Consider the following 18,350-nt stretch of genomic DNA (forward strand, 5'->3'; position numbering starts at 1 on the left):
GTTATTGTGCTGACGTTGCGTCCAGAGGCAGTTTAGAACTCGGTAGAGTGTTGCAACTGAGGACAGATTCACTTCAGCACCCGGCACTCCCATTTGGAATTGTTTTTTGACCTACCACTTTGCGGCTCAGCCGTTGTTGCTTCTAGACGTTTCCATTTCACAATAACAGGTATTGTAGATATTTGATGGTAGAGTAGTGGCCCGAAGGAACACTTAATGTATTGTATAAAGTCTTATGAAATGTCATGTAATATTTAAAGTTGCGTATGACCACTGGAAGAGTATGGGGATCCTTAATAAATACAAACAGCACTTACAGTTGACCGGGGCAGAAATGTGAAAAACTGACTTGTTGGAAAGGTGGCATTCTATCTGCTACGTTGAAAGTCACTGAGCTCTTCAGTAAGGCCGTTCTATTGCCAATGTTTGTCTATGGAGATTGCATGGCTGTGTCTGATTTTATATACCTGTCAGCAACGGGTGTGGCTGAAATTGCCGAATCCAATAATTTGGACATACTTTTCTATACAATATATATATATATATATATCTTTACTGTGTAGTACCACGTGTAATTTTGCCTTCCATGATTATAATAGTGTTATAATTATTATTTGAAATACTAAGTAAGTACCTTTTGTAATTATGCATAATTATTGTATTAAATGTCTTGGTATGTTGCCTTTACTTGAAATGTTTCAACCTATCAATATGATGCAATAGAGTGAGCGTGTCACTTTAACTCCGATTCCTTCAATGCAATCCAGGGGGCAGGTCTTTTCTTTCATCTGGGACTACAGTATTAGTAGCCAGCTGGAGATGGCCTTGGAGGTTGTGCTTGTGGTGTGCACCGCTGCTCGGGATGAGGAGAGGGAGCAGAATCACAGGCAGAGCGAATGTTTTATTAATTCGACATGCAACATTGTGTAAGTAGCTGGACTCTTCATTTGTTGCAAACGCTGAAAATAATTTCTCGATGGTAACCAGTAGCTCACTGGAGGCAGGGAATGAAAGCTCTCGGCGGTGCTCCTCATAGCTACACGGTTAATAAAGGATTTGGAAAGGAAATGGTCAAGATGGCAGCCCCATTTGGAATGTGAAGGTGTGGATTCTTATCGCTAGCGAGCTATTTAAAAAATTTTTTAACCTGCATATTGGAAATAGTAAACAAACACGGAACGCTGTTGATTGTATACAGTAGCTAGCTAACGTTATTCTAGAGGGTGCGCTACACGCCATTCCCAAGATAGGTGATGGAATTCTGTTGTATCACTTAAAATGCCGTATGTATAACAAATCAATTTGTTTACAGACAGACGCTGCAGTAATACATGCACATGAAACAATGGCCTTTTGAATCGCACGATCAAGTTGCTGCGATCATCAGAGAAAAGACAGTCGACGGGGACGGGACGCACGTGGAGTTCTATCAGCAGCTGGAGGTGTGGAATGTGGACCTTGGACACATTTGATTCATTATACATGCTTTAAATTAGTCTGGTGATTGATTGCTAATATTATGCATGATAACCAAACGAATAATAGCCTATTATTAATGGAATGCAACTTTGTTGATCAGTGTATACCGAATACAAGCAAGAAACCAAGGAGGGGAATATGGCTGAAGTATCACACAAAGAACCACTCTCTCAGGATATTGACATCGATCCAGACTTTGAGCCCCAGAAACGACCAAGGTCTTGCACCTGGCCTCTGCCTCGACCAGAGTCCAATGCAGGGAAGCCCGAATCAAACGATGACATCATTCCCGAGGAAGAGGATGATGATGTCACAGCACCCAGCAGCTCTAGTTCGTTTACTGTCAATAATGTGAATGGTGGCATAGCCATACATCAGAACACAAAGAACTCTTCTAAACACCCGTGCTTCACCACCACCACTAAGGAAGAAGTACTAAACCCCACTTCCAAAGAGGAGGGGAATGACGTCGATGGGTCCTCCTTGTCCACACAGACGCATGCTGTCTCAGCTCTCAATGGCCTGGCCTCCCAACCTAGGAAGTCCTCAGCTAGGAGGAATGCCTGGGGGAACTACTCCTATGCGGACCTCATCACCCAGGCCATAGAGAGCTCCCCGGACCAGAGGCTGACATTATCCCAGATCTATGAGTGGATGGTGAGGTCTGTCCCTTACTTCAAGGACAAAGGAGACAGCAACAGCTCTGCAGGCTGGAAGGTGAGCAGCAGGGTGACATCACTGATATGGGATGATGCTTTCAGTAATAACACTGTAACAAAGGCTGTGTGAGTTAGCCCATGTGTTCTTAGTGTGTACTGTCATCTGCAGGGGGCATCTGAATTGATAAAGATATACAAGGCTTTCACTTGGAGTTGATGTGTTTTAGGTAGGCTACATACTGTACATATTGTAGTGAGGGGACACACTCGGGGTATTCAAACACACACATACCAAGGACCACAGTATGTTTTTTTGGTGTGACGTCTTCCTCCATATTGACCAGGGATAGGGGTGGGGGCCACAAAAGCTCAACGCATTAGGAGCCGCAAGTGGCTTGCGGGTCTACTTACCCACATCCACACATGTAGTCAGAGCCAGCCCTAGCCTTTTCAGGGCCCCACGTGAAATTTGTTGCGAGTAGTGCCCCCCTCTTGACAGCGGAGATAAAATAAATAACTATTGTTTTTAGGGTATATTTCCTGCAATTCTACACTGGACATAGATAAAATGTTTTAGTTTTTAAATCAGGTTTGCTGCAATTCTACACATTTTGCCATGGGGTAGAGTGAACAATATGCATTTTAAAGCTAATTTCCTGTCATTCCTGGGGTTATATGGCCTGAGGTCATAGTGTTCTTATAGGTGCTACACATTGGCTGTGATTTTTGCCAATTGAGTTCTCCCGCTGGATTGGCATATGTTGTCAAACTGAGAAAAGCTGTTTTGACTTTGTGGCTGTGTTATCTAGTGGAAATCGCTTTCATTTCCTGGTTGCAAAAATTCTAATGTTTGCTCAATTTCAGTTCTTATCATTCTATATACTTTCGGCCCGTCATTGGACACTGTGCTATCTAACCTCCAAACGAGCTTCAATGCCATACAGCACTCCTTCCGTGGCCTCCAACTGCTCTTAAACGCGAGTAAAACCAAATGCATGCTTTTCAACCGATCGCTGCCTGCACCCGCATGCCCGACTAGCATCACCACCCTGGATGGTTCCGACCTTGAATATGTGGACATCTATAAGTACCTAGGTGTCTGGCTAGACTGCAAACTCTCCTTTCAGACTCACATCAAACATCTCCAATCGAAAATCAAATCAAGAGTCGGCTTTCTATTCCGCAACAAAGCCTCCTTCACTCACGCCGCCAAGCTTACCCTAGTAAAACTGACTATCCTACCGATCCTCGACTTCGGCGATGTCATCTACAAAATGGCTTCCAACACTACTCAGCAAACTGGATGCAGTCTATCACAGTGCCATCCGTTTTGTCACTAAAGCACCTTATACCACCCACCACTGCGACTTGTATGCTCTAGTCGGCTGGCCCTCACTACATATTCGTCGCCAGACCCACTGGCTCCAGGTCATCTACAAGTCCATGCTAGGTAAAGCTCCGCCTTATCTCAGTTCACTGGTCACGATGGCAACACCCATCCGTAGCACGCGCTCCAGCAGGTGTATCTCACTGATCATCCCTAAAGCCAACACCTCATTTGGCCGCCTTTCGTTCCAGTACTCTGCTGCCTGTGACTGGAACGAACTGCAAAAATCGCTGAAGTTGGAGACTTATCTCCCTCACCAACTTCAAACATCAGCTAACCGATCGCTGCAGCTGTACATAGTCTATTGGTAAATAGCCCACCCATTTTCACCTACCTCATTCCCATACTGTTTTTATACTGTTTTTTATTTATTTACTTTTCTGCTCTTTTGCACACGAATATCTCTACCTGTACATGACCATCTGATCATTTATCACTCCAGTGTTAATCTGCAAAATTGTATTATTCGCCTACCTCCTCATGCCTTTTGCACACATTGTATATAGACTGCCCATTTTTTTCTACTGTGTTATTGACTTGTTAATTGTTTACTCCATGTGTAACTCTGTGTTGTCTGTTCACACTGCTATGCTTTATTTTGGCCAGGTCGCAGTTGTAAATGAGAACTTGTTCTCAACTAGCCTACCTGGTTAAATAAAGGTGAAATAAAAAATAAATAAAATAAAAATCATTGTACCATCTAAATCGCTGTGAAATATATATTTTCAGTAACAAATATCGTTTTTACAGTTTGAAACTGGTGCACCAAAACTGAAACCAACCAATTTTGACAACTATAAAAACTATATATTTTTTGTTATTGAAAAGATATTTCACAGCGATTTAGATGGTACAATGATACCAAGCACTGCATAGTGGAGGGTTTCTCACATAAACTGAAATTGAGCGAACAATTGTGGGTAAGTAATACTGTAAAACAATATCATTCCACTAATCAGCGGCAGATATATTATGGACATTTTCTGGAATTACAAAGCATACAAAAAAATGATAACCAGCTGGGATTGGAAAGTGTGTGGCTGCCTGATAGAAACAAGGGACGCCCCATGCAGATATCACTTTTGCATGAGGCTCCTCCTGAGTGCAGCCAACACCACTCCTGTCACCCGGCCTATGACAGTGCTGTAATAGAAGCAGATGGATACCTACATTGTCATTCAGCCCTCTTGATGAAGACCATTCAGAGAAAGCTGGGCAATCAGATGCTGTCTCGAGTTTAGGACAGAACCATATAGACCTACACTATGGCTCTGGTTTAGGAGACTTAGGCTATATACTGTCAGCCTGGGTTCAAACCGAATTGTTCAGTTTCACTTTACGCTACTCGTACTGTAACACTGAGTGGAGAGTTCCTCTGACTGCCACCGTCTTATCAGAGTACTTGCATGTAGAAGAGGCCCTCTGGCCTGCAGGGGATCTCTGCTCAGTGCAACAAATTACAACAAACACTTTTCTTGTAAAGGAATATTTGTCAGCAGTTGAAAATTTAAAAAATGTATTAAATTAAAACACATTTAGGGTGACCAATTTTTATGTTATGGTGTCCTTTTGATCTGAGTTGATTTATTACAGCAGTTTTCAGTAACACGATCAGAACAAAGGCGCAGTTAAACACATTTGTTTCCCATATGGCATCCTATTTCCTTTTATAGTGCATTTGTTTTTACTCGGGTCCCGTAGGGTCTGGTCATATGCAATGCACTACAGTATGTAGGGATTGGGCTGTCATTTGGGATGCACCCAATGATGGGCTATTCATTGTGATGGTAGATGGTGAATGATAGCCATTGATTATTTAAAATGGATGCATACAGCTGAGGATGAAAACAAAAGACCCCACTACCTGGCCTCAACAGCCAATGAAGGTAGTTATTTTTCTTTAATTTCTCCCGAGTTGAGACTTCTTCATCCACCTTTTCCCATTTTATTAGTATTGTTTTTCATGAGGCGTATTCATTAGTTCAGATAGTCCCTCTCATCAGAGGCCTCTCTTTTAGTGCCCTTATAACCTGGTGGTTAAAAGGATTAGTTCAGGATTTTGGCTGTGAAGGAAGTTGGAGGTAGTTTCGCGAGCCAATGCTAACTAGCGTTAGCGCTCGCTTAGCACCAAGACTGGTGGCATACTAGCTGTACCCGAAGACTTCCAGTCTTTGCGCTAAGCTAGTTATCATTGGCTCACAAAATTGCCTCCAACTTCCTTCTGGATGCAGAGGCATAAAAATGGTATCCATTAGTTCATCTGAGTCTTGGGAGGTAGATAAAGGTCTTCATTGCTAAAATCCTGAAATATCTATCCCTTTAAGCCTATAATTTTGGTCTTGCAAAAGGGCTCTCTCTGGTCTGTTGTCTCTTGCGTCCGTTTGATTCTGGGGATTAGTTTGGCCTGGAAAACCAATCCATCCGTCATGGAATCGAGTCTAATGAAAGCTTCAGCTTTGCTGGATTTAAATGGAAAAAAGAGGTCTGGAAATATAAATAGTCTAGGTTTGTAATCCTGTGCAACTGTTGGATAGATGTTTGTGGGTCTACAGAAATGGAATAATTTAAATTTTTGTGTTTTATTTTTATTTAACATTTATTTAACTAGGCAAGTCAGTCAAATTCTTATTTACGACGGCCAAACCCTAACCCGGAAGACGCTGGGCCAATTGTGCGGCGCCCTATGGGACTCCCAGTCACGACCGGTTATGATAACAGCATGGAATCGAACCAGGGTCTGTAGTGATGCCTCTAGCACTGAGATGCAGTGCCTTGGACCGCAACCCCACTAAGATCATTACTATGATAATGATCATAGTTATAACAATAAATCAAGAACCAGGGTCTTATTCTGATGACATGGGCCGTGTCTGAATACATATTTGCATCCTCAATAGTAGGCTGTTTGAATATGCAAAAAAATAAAGCTTAATCGTATACAACATGTTGAGAATCAAGTATACTGTTAATGCCTGGACGTCATACTCGTTTCGGCTTTGACAACAGCTGATCATTTAGATATGGGGATGCGCTACCAAAATCAACTAATAGCGGGAAACAACGCAATGACGCATTCTCAGTATGCAAATATAGAATGTTTTAATACTATGTGACATTTCGAAAATCGAGTATGGTTTAAATCCCAGGATTTTATACTCATTCCGGCTCGTCGTCTAGTAGAATTTGATGGACACTTTTCCACATTGCATTGGAAGAGGTGGGCTGCAAGTTCTCTTCAAGTAGCAAACAACAAAACTAGGCTACTTAATTGGGAAGATGCTCAACGCTTCTTTTGGTGGTTTTCAAATGTAGGCTAAGTAGTTTTTGTTCTCCTTAAAATGATCACAACTATTGCATCTTTGGAAACGTTCTTAAAAAATAAAATTACAAATCCCAAAGTGGATTACTAGTTTCTCACTGAAGTGTTATTTGTTCCCTTGGCTTTCGTCAGAGCTTTAAAATGAAATACTAAACCATCTTTTGATTTCTGAATCTGTCGGGAAATGGCTGCTTTTGAGTTGAACATGAGGATTGTTTTAGTTTTGTTGTCTCTACCTATTTAGTTTATGGATCATTTTGATCTCCTTCCCAAACATTAGTGTGTTAGTTTATTATGTTGCTGTCCAAGTTTTGGTGTGTGTACTAGGCTATTTGATTTCATTTATATGTTATAGCACTTTGGTTTCACTAAATATGTCGAAATGGAACTGATCTGTTTGACTTCAGCCCTTTTTAAACGGGATACATGGGCTATATGGTCTACTACGGTGTAGGTCAAATGTTGTAGGCAGCCTGAGGCCTGTAACTAACCTATTCTATTCAGAGTTTAGGCTGGTTAATGGCAAAATTCAACCGCACTCGGCCCCTCCCCTCCTAAGCCAATCAGAAGCCGCTACTGTGTTGTGGCATACTGCATACTTTTTACTAAACTGTACGCGCTAAATAGTATGCGCTGATGAGTAAATAGTATGCAGTTTTAAGTATGGTATTCGGACATGGCCCTGATGATCATTGTTTGACAAAAATGTTGTTATCCATAATATCTCCATGTAGATATTTGGTATTTTATTAGGATCCCCATTAGTTGTTGCAACAGCTACTTTTCCTGGGGTCCACATGAAACATAATACAGAACATCAATAGTAGAGGTCGACCGATTATGATTTTTCAATGCGATACCGATTATTGGAGGACCAACACCCCCCCCCCCCCCCCCCGAAACCGATTAATTGGCCGATATTATTTTTGAAAATTTAATGAGAATTACAACAATACTGAATGAACACTTATTTTAACTTTATATAATACCTCAATAATATCAATTTAGCCTCAAATAAATAATGAAACATATTCAATTTGGTTTAAATAATGCAAAGAAAAGTGTTGGAGAAGAAAGTGCAATATATGCCATTGAAAAAAGTCCTGTCCCCTCTGCAGAAAAGCATCCCCAAAGAATGACGTTTCCACCTCCATGTTTCACGGTTGGGATGGTGATCTTGGGGTTGTACTCATCCTTCTTCTTCCTCCAAACACAGCGAGTGGAGTTTAGACCAAAAAGCTCTATTTTTGTCTCATCAGACCACGTGATCTTCTCCCATTCCTCCTCTGGATCATCCAGATGGTCATTGGCAAACTTCAGACGGGCCTGGACATGCGCTGGGTTGAGCAGGGGGACCTTGCGTGCGCTGCAGGATTTTAATCCATGATGGCGTATTGTGTTACTCATGGTTTTCTTGAGACTGTGGTCCCAGCTCTCTTCAGGTCATTGACTAGGTCATGCTGTGTAGTTCTGGGCTGATCCCTCACCTTCCTCATGATCATTGATGCCCCATGAGGTGAGATCTTGCATGGAGCCCCAGACCGAGGATGATTGACCGCCATCTTGAACTTCTTCCATTTTCTAATAATTGCGCCAACAGTTGTTGCCTTCTCACCAAGCTGCTTGCCTATTGTCCTGTAGCCCATCCCAGCCTTGTGCAGGTCTACAATTTTAGCCCTGATGTCCTTACACAGCTCTCTGGTCTTGGCCATTGTGGATAGGTTGGAGTCTGTTTGAGTGTGTGGACAGGTGTCTTTTATACAGGTAACTAGTTCAAGCAGGTGCAGTTAATACAGGTAATGAGTGGAGAACAGGAGGGCTTCTTAAAGAAACAGGTCTGTGAGAGCCGGAATTCTTACTGGTTGGCAGGTGATCAAATACTTATGTCATGCAATAAAATGCAAATTAATAACTTAAAGATCATACAATGTGAATTTCTGGATTTTTGTTTTGGATTCCGTCTCTCACAGTTGATGTGTACCTATGATAATAAATTATAGACCGCAACATGCTTTGTAAGTAGGAAACACTGCCGATTTTGCAGGTTATCAAATACTTGTTCTCCCCACTGTATGTTATGTAATTTTGTGACATTTTAGTTAGTTTTGGACATCGGTAAGGTTTTTTTAGACTGTTCGGGCACACAGCATTTTTTTTCTTGAGGCAAGCCAAAGTCGGTTGCCGAATTCTATGACCCTTCGTCGGTGATTGGTCAACAGTAGGGATTCTTCAATAAAGTCTTTGTGATTCAACAAGAGAGATTTTTTAAATTGAGAAATACTGCCCCAAACATGTTATGTAAAAGTGTGTGGCTAAGATCTTAGCAAAAATGTCAAAATGACAGATGTGTTGAGTTGGATTCATTCTAATTATTTTGAGGATGTGTATACTGGCTACGGCGTCTCAAAATGGACAAACAGTACTATTGCCGCTTTTTTTCTAGTTTTTCAAACAACAATTCGGCTTGCCTCCAGCTGAACTGAAGCATGCTGATGGCTTTAGAGATCACCATTTAGGTCTTAGTTTCTATAGGTTAGGTACAGTAGTGTACTGATACTCTGTACACATAAGAAGAGGTTTAGTCTGCATATTAGGACAGTGTGGCATTAAGGAATATAAGATTTAGGTTGTCTATCTGTATCGGCTGAGCTGGGGCAAGGTCGGTGCATTATGTCCTTTATGAAGAGTGGTTTGGGGCTAATTGTCAATCTATACAGTGGGTAATTCAGCTCCCACTTTGATAATAACGCTATGTTTTATGTCATACATTAGTGCTTCTGTTCAACCTTGAATATACTTGTATTTAGCCCTGCAGTCAACCCAACTTGTTCCATACATAACTTACCTATTCAGTGCACATTTGTCCTGAAACATTTTGTTTAAGTCTTATTTTTTACAGAATTTATGCATTATGTCTGGTTGCTCGACAATGCACCCTTTGCTGTAGCTATTGTCCTGGTACAGTGTTATGGGTCTACCTACTATGGTTTGTTTTTAATCAATTGGAGTCTTGCCATTGGCTGCTGTGCTCCATACCTCCATTTTTTTTTTTTTGGCTGGTGGCCTGAGCACAAGAATCAGAATCAGCTGACTGGAAACTATGTAGGTCAATGTGTAGCAGTAAGAGGGAGTGAGAGATGGGACCGAGAGAGATTGATAGGAGGGAGAAATAGAGGGTGTCTGAGGGAGAGACAGGGATGATGTGAGCGGGGTGAGAAATAGAGGGGGAAGAGGCGTGCTGCCGGTTTACTCTGGATCTGGCGTTGCTTTGTGTAGACTGGCAGAATTCTGGTGTCTGTGTCGGTTTGTCTGTCTGTCGGTTTGTCTGTCTGTCGGTTTGTCGGTCTGTTCACAAGGAGGCTTTGATCAAAGGCTGCTACCGGCTGCTGCTGTTGTATGACAGAGTGGGGGAGGGGAGCGCTACAGTGGGTGCTTTTAGTTCTGTCTTTTTACAGAAAGCACTGCATATTGGGCTCCCACTGCATCTCACTGCTAGAGGCGTCACTACAGACCCTGGGTCGATTCCAGGCTCACAACTGGCCATGATTGGGAGTCCCATAGGGCGGTGCGCAATTAGCCCAATGTCGTCAGGGTTTGTGCCAGGGTAGGCTGTCGTTGTAAATAAGAATTTGTTCTTAACTGACTTGCCTAGTTAAATAAAGGTCAAAAATATATTTTTTTAAATCAAAATATAGAGATCACATTCTACTTGCAATTATACATGTGAAAATAACAATAATACAACAATGTATAGATTTAAATCTGAATACGGTAGGTTTGTGTAACCTAATCAGCTAAATCGATACAGCAGAGTATTGCGATATCTTGACTCCAAGTATCAAAAATAATTGATGATGATGATAATAATAAGTAGTTAAATCTAGCTATCGCTAGTCAGCTGTATCTGTGCCATTACTCCGGAATTTGTCGTTCTCTATCTTCTTTTTAAAATGGTGAGCCAGCATGTTTCCAGCACTTTTTTATTTCTATGTCTGATCACAACTCATTTTCTTATGGCTCTCTCTTGTCCCTCTGGAGCAGACATGGTGAGCAATATATTTGGCAGTATTGTACAGTTGTAGTTGGACGTTTACATACACCTAAGCCAAATACATTTAAACTCAGTTTAATCCTAGTAAAAAATTCCCTGTCTTAGGTCAGTTAGGATCACCACTTTTATTTTAAGAATGTGAAATGTCAGAAAAATAGTAGTGATTTTATTTAAGCTTTTATTTCTTTCATCACATTCCCAGTGGGTCAGAAGTTTACATACACTCAATTAGTATTTAGTAGCATTGTTTAACTTGGGTCAAACGTTTCGTGTAGCCTTCCACTAGCTAACCACAATAAGTTGGGTGAGTTTTGGCCCATTCCTTCCTGACAGATAGTGTAACTGAGTCAGGTTTGTAGGCCTCCTTGCTCGCACATGCTTTTTCAGTTCTGCCCACAAATTTTCTATGGGATTAAGGTCAGGGCTTTGTGATGGCCACTCCAATGCCTTGACTTTGTTGTCCTTAAGCCATTTTGCCACAACTTTGGAAGTATGCTTGGGGTCATTGTCCATTTGGAAGACCCAATTGCGACCAAGCTTTAACTTCATGACTGATGCTGCTTCAATATATCCACATAATTTTCCGTCCTCATGATGCCATCTATTTTGTGAAGTTCACCAGTCCCTCCTGCAGCGAAGCACCCCCACAACATGATGCTGCCACCGCCGTGCTACAGGGTTGGGATGGTGTTCTTCAGCTTGCAAGCCTCCTCCTTTTTCTTCCAAACATAACTATGGTCATTATGGCCAAAAAGTTCTATTTTTGTTTCATCAGACCAGAGAACATTTCTCCAAAAAGTTAGATCTTTGTCCCCATGTACAGTTGCAAACCATAGTCTGGCTTTTTTTATGGCGGTTTTGGAGCAGTGGCTTCTTCCTTGCTGAGCGGCCTTTCAGGTTATGTCGATATAGGACTCGTTTTACTGTGGATATAGATACTTTTGTACCTGCTTTCTCCAGCATCTTCACAAGGTCTGGGATTGATTTGCACTTTTCGCACCAATGTCTCTATGAGACAGAACTTGTCTCCTTCCTGAGCGGTATGACGGCTGCGTGGTCCCATGGTGTTTATACTTGCATACTGTTGTTTGTACAGATGAACGTGGTACCTTCAGGCGTTTGAAAATTGTTCCCAAGGATGAACCAGACTTGTGGACGTCTACAATTTTTTTCTGAGGTCTTGGCTGATTTCTTTTGATTTTCCCATGATGTCAAGCAAAGAGGCAAAGAGTTTGAAGGTAGGCCTGGAAATACATCCACAGGTACACCTCCAATTGACTCAAATGATGTCAATTAGCCTATCAGAATCTTCTAACGCCATGACTTCATTTTCTGGTATTTTCCAAGCAGTTTAAAGGCACAGTCAACATAGTGTATGTAAACTTCTGACCCACTGGAATTGGGATACAGTGAATTATAAATTAAATAATCTGTATATAAACAATTGTTGGAAAAATTACTTGTGTCATGCACAAAGATATAGTTTTTGTTAACAATATGTTTATGGAGTGGTTGAAAAATTAGTTTTAATGACTCCAGCCTAAGTGTATGTAAACGCTTCAGCTGTATATTAAATGGCAGTATTGAATTGCAGTACATTGAGAATCGCAGTGCATTGAGAATCGCAGTGCATTGAGAATCACAGTGCATTGAGAATCGCAGTACATTGAGAATCGCAGTGCATGTCATGTCAGCACCTACACTACCGGTCAAACGTTTTAGAACACCTACTCAGTCAAGGGTTTTTCTTTATTTTTACTATTTTCTACATTGTAGAATAACAGTGAAGACATCAAAACTATTAAATAATACATATGGAATCATGTACTAACCAAAAAAGTAAAGTAATGATGGACTGTCACTTCTCTTTGCTTATTTGAGCTTTTCTTGCCATAATATGGACTTGGTCTTTTACTAAATCTTCTGTATAACTTGTCACAACACAACTGATTGGCTCAAACGCATTAAGGAGTAAAGAAATTCCACAAATGAACTTTTAACAAGGCACACCTGCTAAATGCATTTAAATGCATTCCAAGGGACTACCTCATGAAGCTGGTTGAGAGAATGACAAGAGTGTGCAAAGCTGTCACCAAGGCAAAGGGTGGCTATTTTGAAGAATCTTAAATATAAAATATATTTTGATTTGTTTAACACCTTTTTTGGTTACTACATGATTCCATATGTATTATTTCATAGTTTTGATTTCTTCACTATACAATGTAGAAAATAGTAAAAATAAAGAAAAACCCTTGAATGAGTAGGTGTTCTAAAACTTTTAAGCGGTAGTGTAGGTATCGTGATATTGTATCATGAGGTCCCTGCCAATTCCCAGCTTTACAGCTAGCCATAGTCATACCCACAGTTGTTGGCATGTTGCAAAGTCGTATCAACCCTGCCAGGCTAGTCAATAAGTAAAAGAACGGCTGATGAGTCATGCATTAACAGTGCCGGAAAAGAGAAGCATGTTTCACTCCTGACTGGATGATTAAAGTGTTTCACTGCTTAGTTTAACCATGTAATTGGCTTGGAGCGAGTCACTGGCCGAGGGGTTTTCGGGAAGTTTGATGTCAACAGACCAAACCATTGACCCATATTCAAATAAAGACAAAACAGCCCACTGACCCATAGGAAAGAATAGGCCGGTTTGGACAGTGATCTATCTCACATCACAGAAATGTCCAGCTTTGCATAGTAGGCAGACGTGTGCATATCAGATTTTGCTAGGCAAAATGGTAGATGCACTTAGGACTACCCTTGACTTAGGACTCACACTTATCCGTACATCTCTCATTAACCCACCCCTCTCCAATCCCTGGTGCCGCATACCCAGAGATGACTTACCGCGGTTCCTCCTCTCCCCTGCTCTCCCTTTGCTTCGCTCTGTGGCAGGACTCCCTGTTAGTGTAACCTGAATGCACAGACAGACTCCAGCCCTTTTCATTTAGAAGCTACACGGTGGAGAATATCTCCAGGGAAATCTGTTAGGCCTTTTACAGCAGCAGACAGAAAATAGGTCACAGTTGCAGTGGAATACTGTCTCTCTGAGTAGAAGACCCACACATTGTATAACTGCAGTGTAATAACCAGTGTGTGTATATTATTGTTTTCTCCCTTTACTTTGCTTCTCAGCTTTATGTCCAGTGTGTATGTATGATTGAGCACAGGCCTTTAAAAAAAATGTAATGTAATTTTTTTTATACATGTAATGTAATTTTTTTTTTTATACAGAGGTTAAAAACATTTTTTCACAAGCCTCCATATAAAAACTGCTTTTTTTGGAGCAATTTTACCACCAATAATCTTTAACATCAAAGACAATCCACACATTTACATCAGGAATGAAATCAATACTGCAAAAATTCACATGCATTGGGCTCTTTCTCCATCAAAAATGTGTTTTTATATAATGTTTCTCTTAGATCTGTGTAGTAACACTGTAATTAAACACGTAACAATATTGTATTAAACTCCTGTTAAAGTGTCACACAAAACTAACCCTTTCCTCTCTCTCCAGAACTCCATCCGACACAACCTGTCTCTCCACAGTCGTTTCATGCGGGTGCAGAATGAAGGAACGGGGAAAAGTTCCTGGTGGATGGTCAACCCGGAGGGCGGGAAAGGCGGCAAAGCTCCACGACGACGGGCCGTATCCATGGACAACAGCAACAAGCTGATCAAAGGTGCTCGAGGCCGCGCCGCCAAGAAGAAAGCATCTCTAGGCCTACAGGTCGTCCAAGATGGCAGCTCCGAGAGTTTATCCTTATCCTCTAGCTTGTCCAAGTGGACAGGAAGTCCCACGTCTCGCAGCAGCGACGAACTGGATGCCTGGACGGACTTCAGGTCTCGCACCAACTCCAACGCCAGCACAATCAGCGGGCGCCTTTCCCCCATCCTGGCCAACCCAGAGCTGGACGAGGCGCTGGATGACGACTCCATTTCTCCCCTCTCCCCCATGCTCTACTCCAGTCCCAGCAGTTTGTCCCCCTCCACCGGCCCCCTAGGTCTGGCCGACCTAGCCCTCACTATGAACCTCAATGATGGGCTCCCTGACGATCTGATGGGCGACCTTCTGGACAACATCAGCTTGACGGCGTCCCAGCAGCCCCTGGGGCAGGAGGTGGAGAGCGGAGGACCCAATCAGATGGGGAGCTCAGTGTTAACCTTCAGCTGTTCAGGAGGTGGTAGTAGTAGTCTGGGCATCCCATCCTCCGGCAGCTACGGGTCTGCCATCTCCATCTTCCAGCTCAGCCCCCCGTCCTCCTCAGTGACCTCCCTACGCCAGTCCCCCATGCAGACCATCCAGGAGAACCACCAAGCTTCCTTCTCCTGCCTGTCCTCTCGTTTCAACCACCACCACGCCCTACAGGACCTGCTGAGCCTGGAGACACATGGCAGCCATGTCAGCGACATCATGCTCACGCACTCTGACCCACTGATGTCACAAGCCAGCGCCTCTGTCACTTTGTCCCAGAATTCCCGGCGGAATGCCATGCTGCTTCGCAAGGACCCTATGATGTCATCAAACTGGGACGGTGCTGCGGGTCTGAATTCCCAGACTTCCTTAATGCCTGGTTGGCGGGCTCAGGCTGGCTTGTCTACACCGAGCAATGAAGTGTTGTGCTCAAGCAATGACTTGGACCAGCAGGCCAAGCAGCTTCTCCAGCACCTACCGTCTCCCAGTAGAAACTCTTCTATGCAGCTTGGTGGCTCTGGTACCAACAACAGCACCTCTGAAAACCCATTTCAGTTGATCGCTCCAGACCGCTTTCCCATCCCTGACGATCTGGATTTGGACGTGTTCAACAGCAGCCTGGACTGTGACATGGACACTATCATCCGTAATGAGCTGATGGACGCTGACTGCATTGATGATTTGTGAATACAGGCCCAGGACTGTGGAGCTCTGTTTAGTCTCTGTGTTGGGAGTTGAGACAGGAACCATCCGTATTATCAGTGGGATTTTAGTCAATGTGAAGTTAAGATGTGAAATAGACACTTATTTTAAGTCTCAGGGATTTATCCTTATGTGGTGATTTGTAAACACTGATATTAAAATGAAATGTTTTTTTTATTTTATTTTATTCTTACCCAGCTTCCCATGTCATATTTCTTAACTATACATTAACCAACACAATATTTTTTTGCCAAACCAGCCGTCACTCCAGTGTGGTTGACTGCCTGTTTACATCTAACAAGCTCCAGAGAATGTTACCATTATTTTGTATATACTTGATTCAGCTTTGTATGCTTTTACCGGTATGTTCTCAGCAGAAAAGAGGACTAAAGAAATAAGGGGGAAAAAAGCAATTGTGTATCTTTGAAACGCCTTGCATCGAAGAACCATTCCATGCACCTGTATCGTAAAACATTTCGCTTATAAATGTTTAACGTCATCAAAAGCAAGGTTAACCACATGGCGTTAATTGTACTGTGTGTATGTGATGTTTGGTTAATTTGCTTCGGTGATTTTGGTATTCAATACTCCTGAGAGAAGTCTCTGCTTTGTAAAGTTGCAATGTCAACCTCCGCACTATAACATGGCCTGTATTCAATAAAGCGTTTCTGAGTACGAGTGCTGATACAGGATCAGTTTAGCCTTTTAGATCTGCACTCCTACTCTAGGAATCTTTATGAATATTAGGCCCGGGTGTTGCTTGATTGTCAGTCCTTATAGCAATTCATGATTGCTCTGGAAATGCGATCCAGATGCTCCGTATGGAGGTTTTGACGCAATTGCAGAGCCTCTTGGAGGCTTGCAGAGGCCAAATCGAGCTCGGCGCGGCGTCGCCGTGCGCCTCCCAAATGTTGTAATAATACTTAGGGCTCTGCATTGACATGATTGGTCGACGGTACGTGGGGGCGGAAGGTGCTCTATAAACACATATTAACTTCCTTGACGACTTCCAACAGCTCTGCGAAGCGCAAGAAGTTTGAATGTTCTGACTTCTGCGGAGGCCGCATAGCTCTGAATGCTGCACAGCCATTGCAGATGTTGGATTGACCATGCAGGACCTTTAAGGAAAAGCGTTGTATAAAATGCACTGGCAGTTGCATGGTAGCATACCATTTTAGATGGCTTTTAAGTAGGGAACAATAACAGTACAATATCTTCTTGAATATTGACAAATCTTTTCCACGTTCAAGAAATCCAATAAGCGAAAACATTGAGACTGTACTTTGTTCAGCACGCGCTTCAGTCGAAATAAGGGATAAAGTGAAATTCTATATTACAGGCAAAACGACTGTCACGATCATTTTAACAGTGGATTGAACTCGTGGTTTTCCAAGAAACTTTGTAAGAACAAAAAAAGGGTCAATCTAAGGGTTAAGTTTACAATCTCATCCAATGAGAATGGATCTACTTTGTATTTTTACTTATTTTGAACGCCGGAGGAATTACATCTTACAAAAATCCTATTTTTGTACATTGGATGCTAAATATTGACATTTAGGCAAAGCCTGAAATATCAGATTATTGAATGGCCCAATCCATACAGAATCAGCAATAAACTCTTAACATTCTGTTTAAATTATTGCCCCAAAAAGAATATAATGAGCCGATTTCTCACATGGAATAGGATTAAGTGAAGATATACACAACATAAAATTGTACAAGCTTTACGGGTGTCCTATGCTATTGTATTGAAAATGTTAGGAGTTTTAATGACTCCTTATTTTCATGACATCGATGTAATTCTTAACGCTACTGACATAGGAGTTCTATGTAATAAATGTAGATGGATTTAGACCTGATACAACATATTTTGATTACAGTACTTGGATTGGTTTCACGATGATTAGATATTAACCATTTGACTGGCTGGTTTTATGCTGAAATCATTTAGTATCATCATTAAAGTAATATTGCAGTATTATTTCTCGTACTGTAGATCACTCACTGCCTACCTATGATCTTATTAACCTTGCTGGTCCTAAATGACATCACTCTACTTGATGTTTTGTTGGCATTTCCTTATGTATTTCCACTTTGGATGATGTAACGTCGGTCTAAGAAATGGTGCATGTAAATAAAAGCTTTGTGAAACACTATAAAATCGTCTTGAAAATGTGTCTTGTTCTTATATTGTATTGAATATTTATATCCGTCTCTACATGTATTCTTTTTTTGAAATACTCCACCGCTACTGCAAGTGTAACCTAGCAAAAAATGGATTGAAGACAAAAAGGGGGCATTCTAAGAACATTATTCGATTTCCTATATGTCCTTTGTCCTCAGACATCATGCTATAGAAAATGGTTGCTAGGGAAACATGCCGTCTTAAAATGGGGGATTGATAGCAACCAGATGGTTAAATAAAAACTGAGTACTGCCTTTTTGTGATAGGAACAGCACGGTGTGTGGACGCACACTTAATTCATAAATTCAACAACAAATCCATGTTTTTTTTATTTAACCAGTCAGTTAAGAACAAGGTCTTATTTACAATGACA

The 18,350-nt window shown here is 41.7% G+C and overlaps 1 protein-coding gene across 4 annotated transcripts; it reads left to right on the forward strand.

The window, feature by feature from the left end:
• The first annotated feature begins 775 nt into the window (after window positions 1-775).
• Window positions 776-17,947, forward strand: LOC124002133 (forkhead box protein O3-like). Of its 4 annotated transcripts, XM_046309429.1 has the most exons (4): window positions 779-926; window positions 1,313-1,442; window positions 1,580-2,196; window positions 14,413-17,947. In XM_046309429.1, the coding sequence occupies exons 3-4, from the start codon at window positions 1,618-1,620 to the stop codon at window positions 15,775-15,777; spliced, it is 1,944 nt and encodes a 647-aa protein (XP_046165385.1). In that variant the 5' UTR covers window positions 779-926; window positions 1,313-1,442; window positions 1,580-1,617; the 3' UTR covers window positions 15,778-17,947. The 4 variants fall into 4 exon arrangements, with proteins under 4 accessions (XP_046165387.1, XP_046165385.1, XP_046165384.1 ...); XM_046309431.1 differs by having other exon boundaries at window positions 776-926; window positions 1,317-2,196; XM_046309428.1 differs by having other exon boundaries at window positions 788-1,102; window positions 1,313-2,196.
• The last annotated feature ends 403 nt before the right edge of the window (window positions 17,948-18,350 follow it).

This window comes from Oncorhynchus gorbuscha, linkage group LG17, assembly GCF_021184085.1.
Source record: "Oncorhynchus gorbuscha isolate QuinsamMale2020 ecotype Even-year linkage group LG17, OgorEven_v1.0, whole genome shotgun sequence".
Classification (NCBI taxonomy): Eukaryota; Metazoa; Chordata; class Actinopteri; order Salmoniformes; family Salmonidae; genus Oncorhynchus; species Oncorhynchus gorbuscha.